The sequence below is a fragment of the Stegostoma tigrinum genome, chromosome 29 (assembly GCF_030684315.1).
Source record: "Stegostoma tigrinum isolate sSteTig4 chromosome 29, sSteTig4.hap1, whole genome shotgun sequence".
Classification (NCBI taxonomy): domain Eukaryota; kingdom Metazoa; phylum Chordata; class Chondrichthyes; order Orectolobiformes; family Stegostomatidae; genus Stegostoma; species Stegostoma tigrinum.
In genome coordinates, this window is record NC_081382.1 from 17,626,157 (window position 1) to 17,645,088 (window position 18,932).

The 18,932-nt window shown below is 40.7% G+C and overlaps 1 protein-coding gene across 2 annotated transcripts in view; it reads right to left on the reverse strand.

Moving 5' to 3' along the window:
* Positions 1-18,932, reverse strand: part of cacna1ba (calcium channel, voltage-dependent, N type, alpha 1B subunit, a) — a 566,885-nt gene that overhangs the window by 37,025 nt on the left and 510,928 nt on the right. Inside the window, exons 39-40 of one of the 2 annotated variants that reach the window (XM_059638405.1) lie at positions 11,992-12,088; positions 9,506-9,611 (exon numbers count right to left, since the gene is read on the reverse strand). In XM_059638405.1, the coding sequence (XP_059494388.1) occupies positions 9,506-9,611; positions 11,992-12,088 (203 nt within the window). Of the gene's footprint in view, positions 1-9,505; positions 9,612-11,991; positions 12,089-12,505; positions 12,603-18,932 lie in introns of both variants that reach the window. The other variant, XM_059638404.1, reaches the window with a different exon arrangement.

Below are 18,932 nucleotides of genomic sequence, written 5' to 3' on the forward strand. Positions count from 1 at the left end.
ATGGTGATCATATCTTGGTTATGTGATCTCACCATTTTAGCCTCAATATTTAAATACCGGGTACTCAAGACTGACTCACTAGAAATCTAAATGTATTAAAATATGTATTTCAATAAAGCTTTCTATAATGTAACAGGTTCCTGGCTTTAAGTAAGGCAACCTGCTGTGGATTACATCATCTATGAGAAGAAGTATAGTGCCACTGTAATTCTCATTCAGTCCTAAAATGTTGTATTAGTGACTGATTTATAAATTGTATCGCTAAGGAAAACAAACATCCTCTCAGCATTTCACATTCATCAGCATTCCCAGGAATGGATTGGTATAGATGACGTTAATGTACAGGCTAGGCGAGAACTGGCAGTACTGGCTAGCAGAAACCATATGAGAAAAAAATGCAGAAAGAAATGTGTCCTAAGAAAAAACAAGAATGAAATTGGCATTTTGTTGTGACTGTATAACCCATTTTTCTTGTAATATACATGACTATCACCGTATTGCTTACAAACATGTGAAGTATAAATCGATGCAACCTCTCCAGGGTATCAAGCCAACGTGAAGACCCTGACATCACTTCTATTAATATGCACAGAAACATCTATAAAAGCACTGCAACAGCCATTCATTTGGACATATGAGGGTACGCGGTAAGATTGTATTTGGATTTGGATCATCTTAAGTTCTTGTAAATTAAATGCAAGTTGCATAAATACAATATGGGCAAAACAAAAGCTAACTAAGGCAGGAAAGCCTCTAAATGCCACCAAAGGAAGATGTTGCATTTATCTGCATATCACAGGAAAAGCAGAGCTGAATGATCAAATGCACTGGTCAGGGAAATCAGGAAGTTTCAGGATGATATGCACCTACAGATCACTCCAGTCAACAGGAAAGCGAGCTTGAGCATGTATTGTTTTATTCCATGTTCAATGTGCAAATGCTGTATCTGATGAATCTGTTAAACACTAGTGACAGAGGGCAGAATGTCCTCAGCTCTGAAACAGATGAGACGGTTGGCAAGAAGCTTCCTGCCATTGACAGCAAAATGTCCAATTTTTCAACAGTGTTGACTGACAAGAAGTGATTCTCACGAGACAGCGGTGGGAAGCCTCAATATTACACGATCGCACCTCACTGATATCCACTTTCCTATTCTGTCTTGCTGGGTAGAAGATAGACAGTGATAATTCTCAGACATGAAAATCAGTGCAGTAACAACTAACAGAAATTTCTGGAGCAACTCAGCAGGCCTGGCAGCATTTGTGAAGGGAAACAGACCGAACGTTTCAAGTCCAGTACCAGACTTGCTGAGTTTCTCCAGCAGTTAGTTTCTGTTTTAAGTTTTGTTTCAGGTTTTCAGCTTTTGCAGTTCTTAATCAAAGTTGTAATCTGGCAACTCCAGCTTTGGACTTTCATCAGTCTTCAACATCTCAGGCCACATTCTAGGCATGCACCCACTGTCCAGTGGGACCTCCAGGTGGTAGCTGACAAAGTGGGTGCCAATTACCCTCTGTCCAACAAGTCCAGGGCAATTAAAATGAATTATGCAACATTACTGTGGACTGCCAGCACATGACTGGGTATATAGCTGGGCTTGAAAGATGGCTGTCTACCAGGAATCCTGAGAGGTCCGAGAAGTAGGCAAAGCTTCGCCTCTGACAAAGTGGAGAATAGGATGAGCAGGCCGTCCTGGAGACATGGTGCATAGGTAATGAGACAAGTTTGGAAGGTAGCATGAGGAAACACACGAAAACTTTGCTATACCCTGAGTTCATGAAAGGTACTATATAAAGCCAATAGATTTCTTTTGAATGAAATTTAAGTCAATCCATCTCAAACTTGAATTCTTCAAAGAGGATATCATCCTTCATCAGCCATTGACTCATGCCTGTTTTAAGAGATGGCAACCATTTGGAAAAGGCTCTTTTCTCAAGGCTATGGTGATAGCAATGAGCTACTCAAGCCTTGTGCTTTAAGTCGGTGAATTTTTAATCATCCTCCATACCAGGCAACATCCTGGTGAGCTTCCTCTGCACCCTCTCCAAAGCATCCACATCCTTTTGGTAATGTGGCAACCAGAACTGTACACAGTACTCTAAATGTGGCCGAACCAAAGTCTTATACAACTGTAACATGACCTGCCAACTCTTGTACTCAATGCCCCATCTGATGACGTAAAGTATGCTGTATGCCTTCTTGACCACCCGATTGACCTGCGTTGCCACCTTCAGGGAACAATGGACCTGAACACCCAGATCTCTCTGTTCACCAATTTTCCCTAGGACTTTTCCACTTACTGTATAGTTCGCCCTTGAATGAGATCTTACAAAATGCATCACCTCGCATTTGCCTAGATTGAACTCCATCTGCCATTTATCTGCCCAACTCTCCAGTCTATCTATATTCTGCTGTAATCTCTGACAGTCCCCTTCGCTATCTGCTACTCCACCAATCTTAGTGTCATCTGCAAACTTGCTGATCAGACCACCTACACCTTCCTCCAAATCATTTACATATATCACAAACAACAGTGGTCCCAGCACAGATCCCTGTGGAACACCACTGGTCACAGGTCTCCAATTTGAGAAACTCCTTTCCACTACTACTCTCTGTCTCAGATGCTGGAGAATCTGAGATAACAAAATGTAGAGCTGGATGAACAGAGCAGGCCAAGCAGCATCAGAGGAGCAGGAAAGCTGACGTTTCGGGCCAAGACCCTTCTTCAGAAATGGGGAAGGGGAAGAGAGTTCTGAAATAAATAGGGAGAGAGGGGGAGGTGGATAGAAGATGGTGGAGAAGATAGGTGGAGAGGAGACAGACAGGTCAAAGAGGCGGGGATGGAGCCAATAAAAGAAAGTGTAGGTGGAGAGTTAAGGAGGAGATATGTCAGTCCAGGGAGGACAGACAGGTCAAGGGGGAGGGATGAGGTTAGTACATGGGAGGTGGGGGTGGGGCTTGAAGTGGGAGGACGGGATAGGTGGGAGAAAGGACAGGTTAGGGAGGGACATGATCGTGACACCTCCTCCTACTGCCCCCTTGATCATGACCCCATCCCCGACCATCAAACCATCACCTCCCAAATCAGCCACAAACTCATCACCTCAGGTGACCTCCCACCCACTGCCTCCAACCACATCATTCCCCAACACTGCACCACCTGCTTCTATCTCCTTCCCAAAATTCACAAACCTGACTGCCCTGGTCAACCCATTGTCTCTGCCTGCTCCTGCCCGACCGAACTTATCTCTACCTATCTCGACTCCATTTTCTCCCCCTTGGTCCAGGAACTCCCTACCTACATCCGTGAGACCACCCATGCCCTCCACCTCCTCCAAAACTTCTAATTGCCCGGTCCCCAACACCTCATCTTTACCATGGACGTCCAGTCCCTCAACACCTGCATTCCCCATGCAAATGGCCTAAAGGTCCTCTGCTTCTTCCTGTCCCGCAGGCCTGACCAGTTCCCCTCCAGTGACACCCTCATCTGCTTAGCTGAACCCGTCCTCACCCTCAACAAATTCTCTCTCAATTCCTCCCAGTTCCTACAGACAAAGGCAGTGGCCATGGTGACCTGCATGGGCCCAAGCTATGCCTGCGTCTTTGTGGGTTACGTGAAACAATCCCTCTTCCATACCTACACTGGCCCTAAACCCCACCTCTTCCTCCATTACGTTGATGACTGTATCGGCACCGCTTCATGGTTCCATGAGGAGCTCAAACAGTTCATCCACTTCACCAACACCTTCCACCCCAACCTTAAGTTCATCTAGACCATCTCTGATACCTCTCTCTCCTTCCTGGATGTCTCTGTTTCCATCTCTGGCAACCACCTAGAAACCGATGTCCAGAGGCCAGGGGACCACTTTGCGGAACACCTACACTCGGTTCGCACTAAACAACTGTACCTCCCAGTCGCGAACAATTTCAATTTCCTCCTCCCATTCCACAGACGACATGTCTATCCTGGGCCTCCTGTAGTGCCACAACGATGCCACCCGATGATTGCAGGAACAGCACGTAATATTCCGCTTGGGGACCCTGCAGCCCAATAGAATCAATGGGGGTTTCACAAGCTTTAAAATCTCCCCTTCCCTCACTGCATCCCAAAACCAGCCCAGCTCGACCCCGCCTCCCTAAACTGTCCTTCCTTCCATCTACCTCCTCCTCCCACCTCAAGCCCCACCCCGATCTCCAGCCTACTAACCTCATCCCGCCCCCTTGACTTGGCTGTCCTGCCTGGACTGACCTATCCCCTCCTTAATTCCCCACCTCCACTCACCATTACTGGCTCCAGGCTCCATCCCCACCTCTTTGACCTGTCTGTCTCCTCTCCACCTATCTGCTCCTCTATCCATCTTCTACCCGTCTCCCCCTCTCTCCCTAATTATTTCAGAACTCCCCGATTTCTGAAGAAGGGTCTAGGTCCGAAACATCGGCTTTCCTGCTCCTCTGATGCTGTTTGGCCTGCTGTGTTCATCCAGCTTCACACCGTGTTATCTCTCTTTCTTCTCTGTTGTTCTGTTGTCACATTGGATTAGGTCACCTGACCTCATGCAAATATGATATTGAACAGACTACATTTCACAAATCCTTTCACAAAAATATTACCATATCCTAGAAAAAAAATGTACATGCATACAGTGAGAAAGCTTTCCTGCTAGATACACAAATCATTTAACTAATTGCCATGATTTACATCGGCATAACTGTGGCAAACACCCACTTAATTTCTCTGACAGATTGCAAAATAATGTTTAGCTGGTGCTTTTTAAAATGTGTCAACATGTTATATTGTATTGATGTCAAAATGGGGATTAAACTATCTGTTGACACTGCGTGTTTTATCAATGCCTTCAGTATTTATTGACACCCTAATACGACTTGATGTTGTTAGATCACAAATATCAGCTATGATCCTTCCAATTAATAGGTGCAATTTAAGTCCATGATTAAAAATATCAAAAATCTCCAGCCATTTTTGCAGAGATGGACAGCAACATAAATATATTTTGATAACTGAGTATCTTTAAAATATTTCAAATTATCTTCTGAAAATTTAAAATGTTCTACAAAAGGGTTAAGTCTTTTTGTTAAGTTCTATTAGTCATACTTGCGGCACTTTGTTCTCCTTTGGACATTTTAAATTGAGGAGCCAGCAGAACTTAGCACTGAATAGTAAACAGATTTTCCTGTTTCCTAGCAGATCAGCTTTCACTTAAACAGCAACCTTTATAGATCTGATTTGATCGCTCTTTGAGATATAATGTGACCAGGCTGTGTTGAGTCTGCAAGCAGGCATCAGTTTTTCAATCTATACTACATGGCAGCAGATGTCAATGGCTGCTCCACCCACACAGGATAAGTAAAGCTGGTTCCTGCCCTGTGTCAAAGGCAGAGAAGTAATGGCCAATTCCAGACCCATTCAATTTACTTTTTATTGTCAGTTCAGAACCATGTTGATTTTTTTTAAGGTAACTGTCATCATGTAACAAATCTACCTGTCTAGATTTCAGAGTCATTTTTTTTCTCTCTGGTTTCTTGCTGATGGCAATCTTCAAATTGTCAACTTGAAAATTAAATTATATTTTAACTTTGACAATATCACCCTGACCTCTCAAACTCAAAAACATTTTACTGTCAGAATATAAGAAAAGCAATTATAATTAAAAAAAACTTGTCCTTTGATTTGCAAAATACAACTGGGTATCAAAACAGGTACTAGAGATCTTTATTCTCTGGTAAAAGATAACCAGAAATTTGTAAATTTGATGAAGAGCACTAATAAGTCTCTTTTGTCAGATGTATTGAGATTTTTGATTACTTACATTTCTATTATTCAATTACTATCCCTAGTTGCCAATTACTATATAATGATGATTTTCTTATTATTGACTCAAATTGAATGCAGTATCTATTGTTGTTTTCTATGATGGAAAGTTATATTTTCACTTGGAATAAAGGTTTCCACTGCGGCTGAATTGAGGAACTTTCAGAAAATTTCCTGATGTGACTCTTATAATCCTCCACTCTGAATCATTCTTTATTTAATTACAAACAAATGGACACAAGTACGTTCCCAGATGGAAAAACGAGTTCCAATTCGGTTTTTCAGAATACTGGTCTATATTTTCCCCCATTTACTAACATTAATGAAAAATACACAACAATCTTCTAATATTAATGTAAAGCTATACGCTTGTGTAAAAATCAAAAGATTCATAAATAGCATTAGTAAGTATAAGTAACACAGTGCAGGAGCAAAGAGATAATGGGAACTGCAGATGCTGGAGAATCCAAGATAACAAAGTGTGGAGCTGGATGAACACAGCAGGCCAAGCAGCATCTCAGGTGCACAAAAGCTGACATTTCGGGCCTAGACCCTTCATCAGAAAAGGGGATGGGGTGAGGGTTCTGGAATAAATAGGGAGAGAGGGGGAGGCGGACCGAAGATGGAGAGAAAAGAAGATAGGTGGAGAGGAGAGTATAGGTGGGGAGGTAGGGAGGGGATAGGTCAGTCCAGGGAAGACAGACAGGTCAAGGATGTGGGATGAGGTTAGTAGGTAGGAAATGGAGGTGCGGCTTGAGATGGGAGGAAGGGATGGGTGAGAGGAAGAACAGGTTAGGGAGGCAGAGACAGGCTGGGCTGGTTTTGGGATGCAGTGGGGGGAGGGGGCGAACTGGGCTGGTTGTGGGATGTGATGGGGGAAGGGGAGATTTTGAAGCTGGTGAAGTCCACATTGATACCATTGGGCTGCAGGGTTCCCAAGCGGAATATGAGTTGCTGTTCCTGCAACCTTCGGGTGGCAAATTTGAATTTACCAATTTTAATCTTAAAGCAGAAATCAATGTTTTTAAACTCACTTTAAGTTTGTGAACGGAGAACCTCCAATAACTGGGGAAACTAATCAAAGTTGGATGTGTTGTGACCTGCAAGTTACAGCAATAGATCCTGACAATTTGACATGCAGCTGCTGCTTTAGCCTTTGTTAGTTGAAGGGAGTAATTCATAAACATCAGGAAGTTCATGTAGTGAGCACTGCTGGGCCATTGTGGTATGAACAAAAGGAGAAAGATCAGTGAAGACTTCAGTTATAGGACTTACATCAGGGACTGCAGGTTGCCATGGATACTGTAGAGGCTTAGTTTCATTGACAAATTTCAAATGATTGTTTCACTTGGTTTGCATATTTTTCCCTAACTATATTTTTTAGTCTGTCCAGCTTAAATGCTTGCATGCCTGCTGATATCACTAAACCAACAGTGCTGTGACTCAATTATTTACACATATATGAGGATGGATTCCTGGCAGTTATTAAAAGCTACACATCCAGGCTTAATCTGCTTCACAAACATCACGAGATTATTAGGCCTAGTTAGGAAACTTATTATCCTGGGGAAGTCCAAACTCTTGGATACGTGGAAGGTGCAGTATTTTTAATCAATCTGTTCAGATTTGTTTTGACATATTTTGGGACTTGAACCAAGAACCCTGACCCAGAGGTACAGATGCTGCCTTGTGTGCCACAAAGCACTTAATGGGGAAGGTATGTGCTGACTTTTATAGGTCACTCTGTAAAAATGTTCTTTTTTTAAATTCTTTCGTAGGATGTGGTTGTTGCTAACTAGGTCAGCATTTATTGCCCATCCCTAATTGTCAGGAGGGCAACGAAGAGACAAACACATTGCTGTGGGTCTTGAATCAGATGGAGGCCAGACCAAGTAAGAATGGTCACTTTCCTTCTGTAAAGGGTATTAGTGGACCAGATGGCCTTTACTAAAATGGCTGCCATTCAACTAGCTTTTTAATTCCACATTTTTGCTGAATTCAAATATTACGGTGGGATTTGGAACCCATGACCTCAGAACATTAGTTTGACTTTCTGGATTGCTAGCCCAATGACATTATGTCAACGCCACTCCCTCCCCAATAATAAAATGTGAGGCTGGATGAACACAGCAGGCCAAGCAGCATCTCAGGAGCACAAAAGCTGACGTTTCGGGTCTAGGCCCGAAACGTCAGCTTTTGTGCTCCCGAGATGCTGCTTGGCCTGCTGTGTTCATCCAGCCTCACATCTTATTATCTTGGAATTCTCCAGCATCTGCAGTTCCCATTATCTCTCCACTCCCTCCCCGAATGACTTTCATTATTTGCATTCTCATTGCCTATTTTATAATGCTGAACAAGAAGCCCAACGTTTTATTAGGTCATATACCCATTGCAGCAAGAATAAAATGGTTAACTTCATTGAAAATACAGGACCGTGATTGAATAGAAACAACAGGACTATACATGTTTCTCAATTAAATGGTTATCAGTATGAAACTCCTGGCTCAATCAAATCTATTTAATTAACTATCGTCCCTTGTTTCATTGACTACAAATGGGGGTGGAAGGCCCCAGCTCCACCTTCCTGCCCAGATCTTAATTCAAGTGGAAGTGGGAAAGTGATGGGTTCAGGAATACCATCACCTTGCTTAATTGGGTCACATTCACACCTCCAGCCCTGCCACCCCTGAAATATGAAGATACTACTCAATGATCAAGATTGTCATTGATGGCCTCCTTGTTCAGCTTCAAGGAGGTTCTTGTTCTGTAAAACTGACTTCAAGTTTCTTGTTTAAAATCTTTGACAATCTCGGCTGCCATTAATTAGGAATTAATTACTTTAGAATCACGGGGGGACAATAAATGAAACCTCGTGAGGTCTTGAACTGAAACATGTCTTCATTGAGACAGAAAAGATAACAAAACCACACCAGTGCAAAAATAAATTGTAATCATTTAAATGGCTAACCTAGGCAACAAACATCAAAGGAATATTTTTACAGCCTCTCAAAATTTTCAGTCAGTTTTTATACCAACAGATCATCTGATGAGTTGAATCCATTTTCACTTCAAAATCCATCCAAACATCTGTCATTTTTGAAAAAAAGATTGGAGCTACATTGCCCGAAAATAATAGAGCAAAAGAGTGTCCTCCTTCCATTTTAAAATGGAACTCAGAGAAAAGCAGGCTTAGTTTTTTTTGCAGAAGTTCTTCTTTGTTTCTTCCAAGCTGTCAGTTTAAATCACAGGGAGAAAGGAAAATATGACAACAGAGGCTAACGGGACATTGTATTTTACATTTTCAAAACATGGCAACGTTGTGACAATTGGGACAGTACTGCAGGGCAGTAAAAAAATTACATAGTGCTGTTCAATGCAATGATCAACTTACATTTATAGGTTTGGCCTATTCTGAATCATCACTCTTTTGGAGAGCAGGCACAGACATAATGGGCCAAATGGCTTTCTGCTGCACAGTTACAATTATGTTATTTGTAATATGCATTCTAACATCTCAAAATCAAACACTGTAACAGGATAACAAGTGCCCAGGTAGGTCAAAGTTCTTTTTGTATTCTTGGAAATATACATTGAAATTAAAACATTTTGAGCTGAATCTTCCAGTCAAATTCGATGCTCTCAATCCTAGTACCAACGTGGTAAAGCCTGTCCACTCACCTCCAGCAATCTTAATATCAAGTGCTGTTCTAATCAATGCCATCAGTGTGGATGTGAAATGCACAGAGCCATCTTCAGCAATTGGCATGTTCATTCTTACGAGGCGCTGCAAGCAAATAGCAACAAGGACATGGGGCATTAGTGGGTTTTACTGCATTAAGTGTAGATGCCAGACAATGCATTTGGTAAGCTGCACTTTTAGCAATGTTACCTCTTCATCTGCTGATGCAACAGGTGTCAAATCTGAAATCAACTTGCCCCTTAAAAAGTGCTAGGAAAATGATATCAAACTTTCCTATTGTGTACAATGGAAACACAGAATACATTTGTTTTGGGTAATTGTTTTGGTTTGGTCTTGGGCTTTGTCTTTTTGCGGCCTCAGTGGGATTGCTCGTAATCACTGCATGTATTGTACCTAAAAATTCAGTTCTTCAATCAGACTAATGGAAATATGATAAAAGAACACTTCAAGCAGCAATACACTTGCCAATACCTTCTGAGAATAAAAGAATTAGCCAATAAAGCTCTTGAAAGAAGACAGGTTCACAATTTTTGCGAACCAGGTAGAACTATGACACTAGTTCAAATCAGCAGACCAGGAGTTAACACAAGTGAGCATCTTTAGTCTTAATACAATACAATGCATCAAACAACTTACTGAAATAGAGTCAGTGTGAATCCATTCGAGAGCAAGAGAAGTGAGCGACAGAGAGGGAGAGAGAAATGCATAGCAATGAGCAGACAGATGGAGAGTTCCCCAGTAGAGCAGAAACAGGCACAGACTTGCATGCAATTCAAAAGGCTAGCAATTTAGTCCATGCTAGAATGCAATGGCAAATGAACTGTACAGGGATTTGCTTTCTATTCTGAAGGAATTTTTGAAGACTGACAGAATGATATACGATTGCGGAAGGAAAAAAGAACAAACTTCAGATTTACAATTGAATTTTAAAATAATAAGAAAAAGCAGATTTTGAGTTTTTGCCACACAATATGATTTAAAGAAAGATCTTTCTGAGAATGGTAAAAGGACAGAGAAGTAAAATAAAGAGAAAGATCTTTGTAACAATATAATATTCAATACAAACGGTTAAATATGGAATATTGTCAATGTATATAGTACAGGGTAGATACAATCACAATGTTCCATTGCACATCCACAAGTTCTAAACTAAAAATATGCTGTTATATTTACTCGCTATTATGACTGCAAATAAATTGCTGAACTTATAAACAATTAAATGCCGATGGTAATGAGTGAATATGTAATGCATAATTATCAAGAAAGATCTTTATGGTTGATTTATCTAAAATTTCAGCTCTTTGGTTGCTACAGTTATGGGGAATATAAAATCAAAATGTCTCTCTTCTTGTGCCTGTCTCTAATTACATCCCAATTTCTCTAATTCTATGATCTTCTTAAAGAAGACTGTTTGCTTCCACCCTTCATATTTCTCTCTTTCACTGTGTAATTCTTATGTGTTATTTTGTTCATTCCACACCTAACTCCCTTCCATATGTTTTGGATTCAGAAATCAATGTTTTTAAGTGGCATTGATTTTTATTGAAAAAATAAAGAAAACAGATTCTTACATTAATTTTAAGTGGCTGTGTGATTTCACAAATCAAAGGAGATGCAAAGAAAGGACACGAAGTGAGACATGAAAGGAAAGTGGCTTGTGACAGGACATTTTTGGACACCAGACACAAGAACTAACACACAAATTATCTGCACACCCCTGTTTGTATCATTCAATTTAACACATATAATCGAAACGTGATTTAGTAATTATTTTAGAACACTCTGGATCACTAGTCTGCACACTTCCGTTGGAACTCATTATGGTTGTTATACAGAGGGTGCTGCCATTGTTATCAGCCTCATTGTGTGAGGAAACTTCTATTATTTGAAATACTTTCTAAGCCTGTATGATACTAATGCAGCGTAATTTATTTGCCTCCATTAAAAAGGCAACAATTCAAAACAGTAGAGGTAGTAGGAACTGCAGATGCTGGAGAATCTGCGATAACAAGGTGTGGAGCTGGATGAACACAGCAGGCCAAGCAGTGTCATAGGAGCAGGTTGGCCTGCTGTGTTCATCCAGCTCCACACCTTACTAATTCAAAGCAGTATGCAGGCTCAGTCACAAAATTGGGCATAGCAAAGCTCTTCATTTAATTAAGTATTTACTATTGTTTATAGACTAGGGTTTGAATCGCAATAGAAATTAGAATGAAATCCTATTTAGGTATCTATAAAATGTAGTTAAGCACTTTATGAAATAACATCCTTTATTGACTAAACAAAAACTGATCAATTTCACAAAACACAGACAGACGAAAATCATGATTGACAATGTGACTTCTGATTGGCAAATGGAAAAATATGAACAACAGTTACGTAAATATAACAGCACGTACAGGAAAACACAGATTTGGATTTGACACGCAAAAGTTGTTTTGTGTGTGCTTGATTTATATGCTACCTTGTAGGCGACTCTTGCAGGACATTTCTTTCCCAGGCCTAATGGTGGACACATGTGTCTCAGCATCTCATACATGTCATTGTAAGTGATGCGCCCACTTTGGAAAAGAAGTGAAGCAAAAGCGAAGACAAAAACACAAAACAGAAAAGGGAACAAAAACAAAAAAAGAAAAGAAACACAGAAATCCAGGTTAATTAGATTCCAAAATGGAAGTGTTAATATTTTCCAGTGCAAATACAGGCTTTGCATTGGAATATGCCTTCTCGCAGTGAAATCTAGACTTCCTAATCCCTGTTTCAATAAGGAATGATTGACAGCTTAGTACATGATAAAAGGGATGATGGCTTCCTGTTAGAGAACATACTTCAAGTCAGCATGCCAAAAAATCTCTAGCAAACTCATAAAAGTTAAAACGTTGAATTGAACAGAAGAGATGGTCAAGTCAATCATTCCTATTCAGATGCAGGCAGTCAAGTCTTTTTTGGATATTCTGCTTATCAGTTTAAATTCAAACCTTATAGGCCAACCTATGTGGGCAGTTCTTTCCTAAGCCAAGAGGTGGTGAGATAATATGCAACAATTTGTACATATCCTTATAATGAATCCGGTAACTGGAAAAAGAATTTCACAAGTTAGAAAATGAGCGTTAGAAATGAGTTTATATGAAACAAAACTTATCAGTGAATTGATTGGTTAACACAAACTAAAGAGACAGCACAGTACATGCAGAAATAATTGATTATAGAACAAGAAAGTAAATACATCTATGTGGGACATTGAGAAATAAATACTCATTAAAACAAACTGTATTTCGTTATCAGGCTGCATTTGCACCGGTAAGCAAATATATTTAAAATAATTTATTTAAGTCATAACCTCATAATTTTAAGTGTTCTCATTCATGTTTTATCGTTGGCTTCTTCTTCCAAATGTTTAGACAAACATGCACGAGTCACAGTACTTAAACTTTGAATAAAAACACAGAGCATTTGTACTACTGGATGGGTGACAGCTCCAGCCCTATACAATTTATAAGCTTTTCTGAGAAAAACTATGAATGATACAAAATGCTGAAACTTTTTTTTATTTTCAGGATTTTTCCAGGGACATCAAAAGATTTGGAACTGAAGTATTTATTTGGACACTTCACTCTACAATAACTACTTTTCATTCAAAAAAAATTGTGAAGTAATTATTGATTGAAAACCCCAGGCAGTTCATGACAAAAGCTATACTTACACTTGATCCTTAAGGAAATAATGAGAAGCAACTATCATGAACACAACATTCACAATGACAATGCAAATATTTTAAATGTGCAATCCAGACAATATTGGTTTTAATATTAACATATTCAAAATTAAATCAAAATGAGCACACAATGATTACAATTAAGTATCATAGCACTCCAAAATATTGGTCCAGGGCTACATGGATTAATTGATGTTGAATTAATAATAAATGAAAAACAAAATGAAACAATGAGAAATTTCCAGTTTAAAATACTGAATGGATTAGTCATTTTTGATATCTGTTAACTTTTGAAAAGAACAACATGGGCTGTATTTTCAAATTTTAATTCTCAATTAACTGGGATTGTTATTCTCAAACAAAAGCCTCACAGACATTGCTATCTGATTTTTAAAATTAAATTCCAAATGTAGATTTTATCTTTAGTAGTTCCACTATTTAGTTTGCCTTGTCCAAGCAATCTGCAGAAATAAATGGTTAGGAAGTGACAGTCATTTTTGCATCCAGTATGAATATTGATTCCTTTAAGTGTACATGACGCCAAACATTTTTCACTTCTCTTTTAGTTCTCTTTAAAGTGCAAAACTGAAGGAAAAAAAGTCTGTTTTTGTTCTGCTTGCACATTTTGGTGAATTAAATGAGAGATACATTGATGCTTGTGCAGTGAAAGAATTTAAAAAATCAAAATCAAAATTTTAAATGAGGCAGAGATGACAAAGTATTTTCCTGAGATACTTAATGATAATTAAGCAGAGGGACTTTGCCAATGTGTGCAGAGAAACCATTTTTAATCAGAGGCAAACCCGAGCAAAGACTATCTAGCACAAGTCATTCATTTCCTTGTTTACATGTTGGGAGGCTGACGATTTAGCGTGACTGCCACATTCAGAATCATATCTGGAAGATAGCGTGAACTCAATTCACCACCTACTATCCACTGGTAATCAAAGTCAAGCTTTCTAAGCGTAACTCCTGTTTGTGGGCATCATTCTTATTTTCAAATACAAATGACACAATTACAACCTAAATCAGTCAAAGCTTATGGTACAGGGTTTTTGCTGGTTTTGCTCTAAGCTCTACAAAGAAACAGTCATAGAATCATGGAGTTGTACAGCATGGAAATCGATCCTTTGGGCCAATTCATCCATGCTGACCAGATAGACTGATTTAATCTAGTCCCATTTGCCTGCATTCAGTCTATATCCCTCTAAACCTTTCCTATTCACATACTCATCGAGAAACCTTTTAAATGCTCTCATTATGCCTGTCTCCATCACTTCCTCTGGCGGTTCATTCCATACATGCACCACTTTCTGCATAAAAAACATTCCCTGTCTAGTCTCTTTTAAATTTTTCTCCTCTCACCTTAAACCTATGTCCTCTAGTTTGGATTCTCCTACCTGGGAAAAAGACCATGTCTATTTACCCTATCCATACCCTTCATGATTTTACAAACTTCTATAAGGTCACCCCTCAGCCTTTGATGCTCCAGGGAAAATAGCCCCAGCCTATTCAACCTCTCTCGATTACTGAAATGCTCCAACCCTGGCAACAACCTTTTATATCTTTTCTGAACCTTTTCAAGTTTCACAACAACCTTCCAATAGCAGAGTGAACAAAGTTGAACATAGTGTTCCAAAAGTAGCCTAACCAATGTCCTGTACAGCTGCAACATGACCTCCCAACTCCTATCCTCAATGCACTGATCAATAAAGGCAAGCATATCAAATGCCTTCTTCATTATGCTATCTACCTGCGACTCCACTTTCAAGGAACAATGAATCTGTACTCCAAGATCTCTTCGTCCAGCAACACTCCCCAGGACCTTACCATTAAGTGTATAAGTCCTGCCCGATTTGCCTTTCCAAAATGCAGCATCTCACACTTATCTAAATTAAACCCCATCTGCCAGTCCCCAGCCCATTGACCCATCTGATCAAGGTTCTGTTGTAGTTTGAGGTAACCTGCTTCACTGTCCACGACACCTCCAATTTTGGTATCATTTGCAAACTTACTAACCACATCTCCTATGTTAACATCCAAATCATTTATACAAATGACGAAAAGCAGTGGCCCTAGCACCTATCATTGTGACACACCGCTGGTCACAGGCCTCCAGTCTATAAAGCAACCCCCCACCACCACCCTCTGTTTTTCACCTTCGAGCCAGTTCTGTATTCAAATGGCTAAATCTCCCTGTACTCCATGTGATAAAACTTTGCTGACCAGTCTATCCTGAGGAACCTTGTTGAACACCTTACTGAAGTCCATATAGATCACCTCCACCACTCTGCCCTCATCAATTCTCTTTGTTACTTCTTCAAAATACTCAATCAAGTTAATGAGACATGACTTCACTCACACAAAGCCATGTCGACTGTCCCTAATCAGCCCATTGTCTTTCCAAATACATGTAAATCCTGTCCCACAGGATTCCTTCCAACAATGTCAGGCTCATCGGTCTATAGTTTCCTGGCTTTTCCTTACCACCTTTCTTAAATAGTGCACCACATTAGCCACCCTCCAGTCTTCTGACATCTCACCTGTGGCTATCAATGATACAAATATCTCAGCAAGGGGCCCAGCTTCCTGATCAGGTCCCAGGGATTTATCCATCTTTATGAGTTTTAAGACGTACAGCACCACCTCCTCTGCAGTACAGATATTTTTCAAGATGTTGCTATCTATTTCCTCACATTCTGTATCTTCCATATCCTTCTTCACAGTAAACACTGCTGCAATATACTAAACTGGTATCTCCCCCATCTATGTTCCACACGTAGGTGGTCTTGCTGATCTTTAAAGGGGCCCTATTCTCTCCCTACTTACTCTTCTGTCCGTATGTGTTTATAAAATCCCTTTGGATTCTCTTTTATCCTATTTGCAAAGGCTATCTCCTGTTCGCTTTATGCACTCCTAATTCCCTCTTAAGTATATTCCTGCTGCCTTTGAATTCCTCTAAGAATTCACTTGATCCCTGCTGTCTGTACTTGACATATGCTTTCTTCACTTTCTTGAGCAAAATGTCAATTTCTCTTGTCATTCAGCATTCCCTACACCTACCAGCCTTGCCCTTCACTCTAACAGGAACATACCTGGGCTCTTGTTATCTCATTTTTGAAAGCTTCCCATTTTCCAGTCATCCCTTTACCTGCAAACATCTGCCCCTGATCAACTTTTGAAAGCTCTCGCCTAATACCATCAAAATTGGACTTCGTCCAATTAAGAACATTAACTTTTAGGTCCAGTCTACACATTTCCATCGCTATTTTAAAACAAATAGAGTTATGGTGACTGGCCCCAAAATGCTCCTTCACTGACACCATAGTCTTATTTCCCAAGAGCAGGTCAGGTTTTACACCTTCTGTAGTAGGTACATCCACATACTGAATCAGAAAATTTTTTATACACTCTTAAATTCCTCTCCATCCAATCCTTTAACACCCACAGCAGTCCTAGTCTATGTTTGGGAAGTTAAAATCCCCTACCATAACCACCAATTATTGTTACAGATAACTGAGATCCCCTTACAAATTTGTTTCTTAATTACCTGCTGATTATTAGCTGGGTGGAGGCTCTGTAGTACAATCACAATAAGGTGGTCAACCCTTTCTTTTTTTCCCTCAGTTCCACCCAAAAAGCTTCCATGAATGTGTTCTCAGGAATACCCTCCCTTAGCACAGGTGGCACGGTGGCTCAGTGGTTAGCACTGCAGCCTCACAGCGTCAGGGACCTGGGTTTGATTCCAGCCTCAGGTAACTGTCTGTGTGGAGTTTGCACATTCTCCCTGTGTCTGTGTGGGTTTCCTCCAGGTGCTCCGGTTTCCTCCCACAGTCCAAAGAAGTGTAGGCTAGGTGGATTGGCCATGCTAAATCACCCGTAGTGTTCAGTGGTGTGTGGGTTATAGGGGGATTGGATGCTCCAAGGGGCAGTGTGGACTTGTTGGGCCGAAAGGCCTGTTTCCACACTGTAGGGAATCTAATCTAAGCACAGCCATAATGTTTTCCATATTGCAACCCCTCCACCCCTTTCTATCCTTCCTCTTGCATCTACACCTAGAACATTAAGCTGCCAGTCCTGTCTGTCCCTGAGCCATGTCTCAGTAATTGCTATGATATCCCACTCACATGTTTCCATCTCTGCCTTGACTTCATCTGCCTTCCTTTTTAGGCCTCGTGCATTGAAATAAATACAGTTTAATTTATCAGTCTGACACTGTTCTCTGTTTTGTTCCTGCCTGCCCTGACTGTTTGATTTGCTCCTTTCTCCATCTGCAACAGTCTCAGATTTTTTCCTCACTGTCACCCTGGGTCCCAACTCCACACCCAACACCACCGCACCCCAACACCCACTGCCCCCCCCCCACCCAAAATTACTAGCTTAAATCCTCCTAAGCAGTTCTAAGCAAGTCTTCTCACCAGTATGTTAGTCCCCTTGTAATTCAGCTGTAATCCATCCTTCTTATACAGGTCACTTCTACCCCAGAAGAGATTCCAAATGATCCAAAAATGTGAATCCTTCCCCCCAGCGCACCAGCTCCTCAGCCATGTGTTGATCTGCTCCATCCTCCCATTCCTACTCTTACTAGCTTGTGGCACCAGGAATAATCCAGATATTACTACCCTTGAGAACCACCTTTTAAATTCCTGCCAAAATTCCTACACTCTTTCCTCAGAATCTCATCGTTTTCTCTTCCTATGTTGTTAGTTCCAAAGATCTGAAAGCCTGTGTGGCTTCTCTTAATTATGCACCCACAAATGTAGGGAGGCTACTACTAATGATGTTTCTGTCAGATCATTTCTCTTAATTTGGTTTCCCCAATACAAAATCAGGTGACTTTGGGCTTCCCATGGGTGTCTGATGTAATAAACAGGATACATGTCACACTGAAAGGATTGAGTCACAGCATTACTGAGTTCATCAGTCGAAAAGGACTCCATTTCTTCAATGAGCAGTTCACCTGTAATCATCGGTACTACATCCTAGAATTCTGCACCAAGTTCTCTGGGGGCTGCCATGAAGCCCATACCTTTGTTCACTCTCATGTTCCTGCTGTGTAAGAGGGGAAAAATGTCTTACAAGGGACAAGGGCTAGCCTCTGTGACCATGGCTGATGATTCCATTACACAAGCCCCTGACTGAAGCCAAATTTCAATACCATGCAGCCGTTTCTTCAAACAGGGCCAATGTGGACTAGACAATTGGGCTTCCTTGAGGATGAGGTTCTGATACTCGGATCGATCAACCCTGTAATGACCAATGGGCATAGCAGCACCGTGTATGGTTAATTAGGTGTGTTTGGGACAAGTGTCATGAAGAGTAACATTCATGAAGCTCAAAAAAAATTACGCTTAGCCAATTTCTGGTAAAATTCAGAACTATGGCTGGTCTCAGCACCCATACGCTAAGCAATGGGGGAGAGAGAGAGAGAATGGGAAGAAAATCAGCTAGAATCTATGAACCAGTAGGTGCTGCTAGAAAGTGCTCAGGTATACAACGAATGGGAATACAGTATGGTGAGTCGTATTGCTGGGAAGGTTAACCATTGAGAACCACATGTGTAAATGGTGCATGAGCTCTTTGGAACTGTCCAGCGTACCACGCTTTGTCAACAAGTGTCGTCCTGTCACGAAGGATCAGAAGTCTCAAAATATGGGTGTTACACTGTCCTTAACTGAACTGAACACACA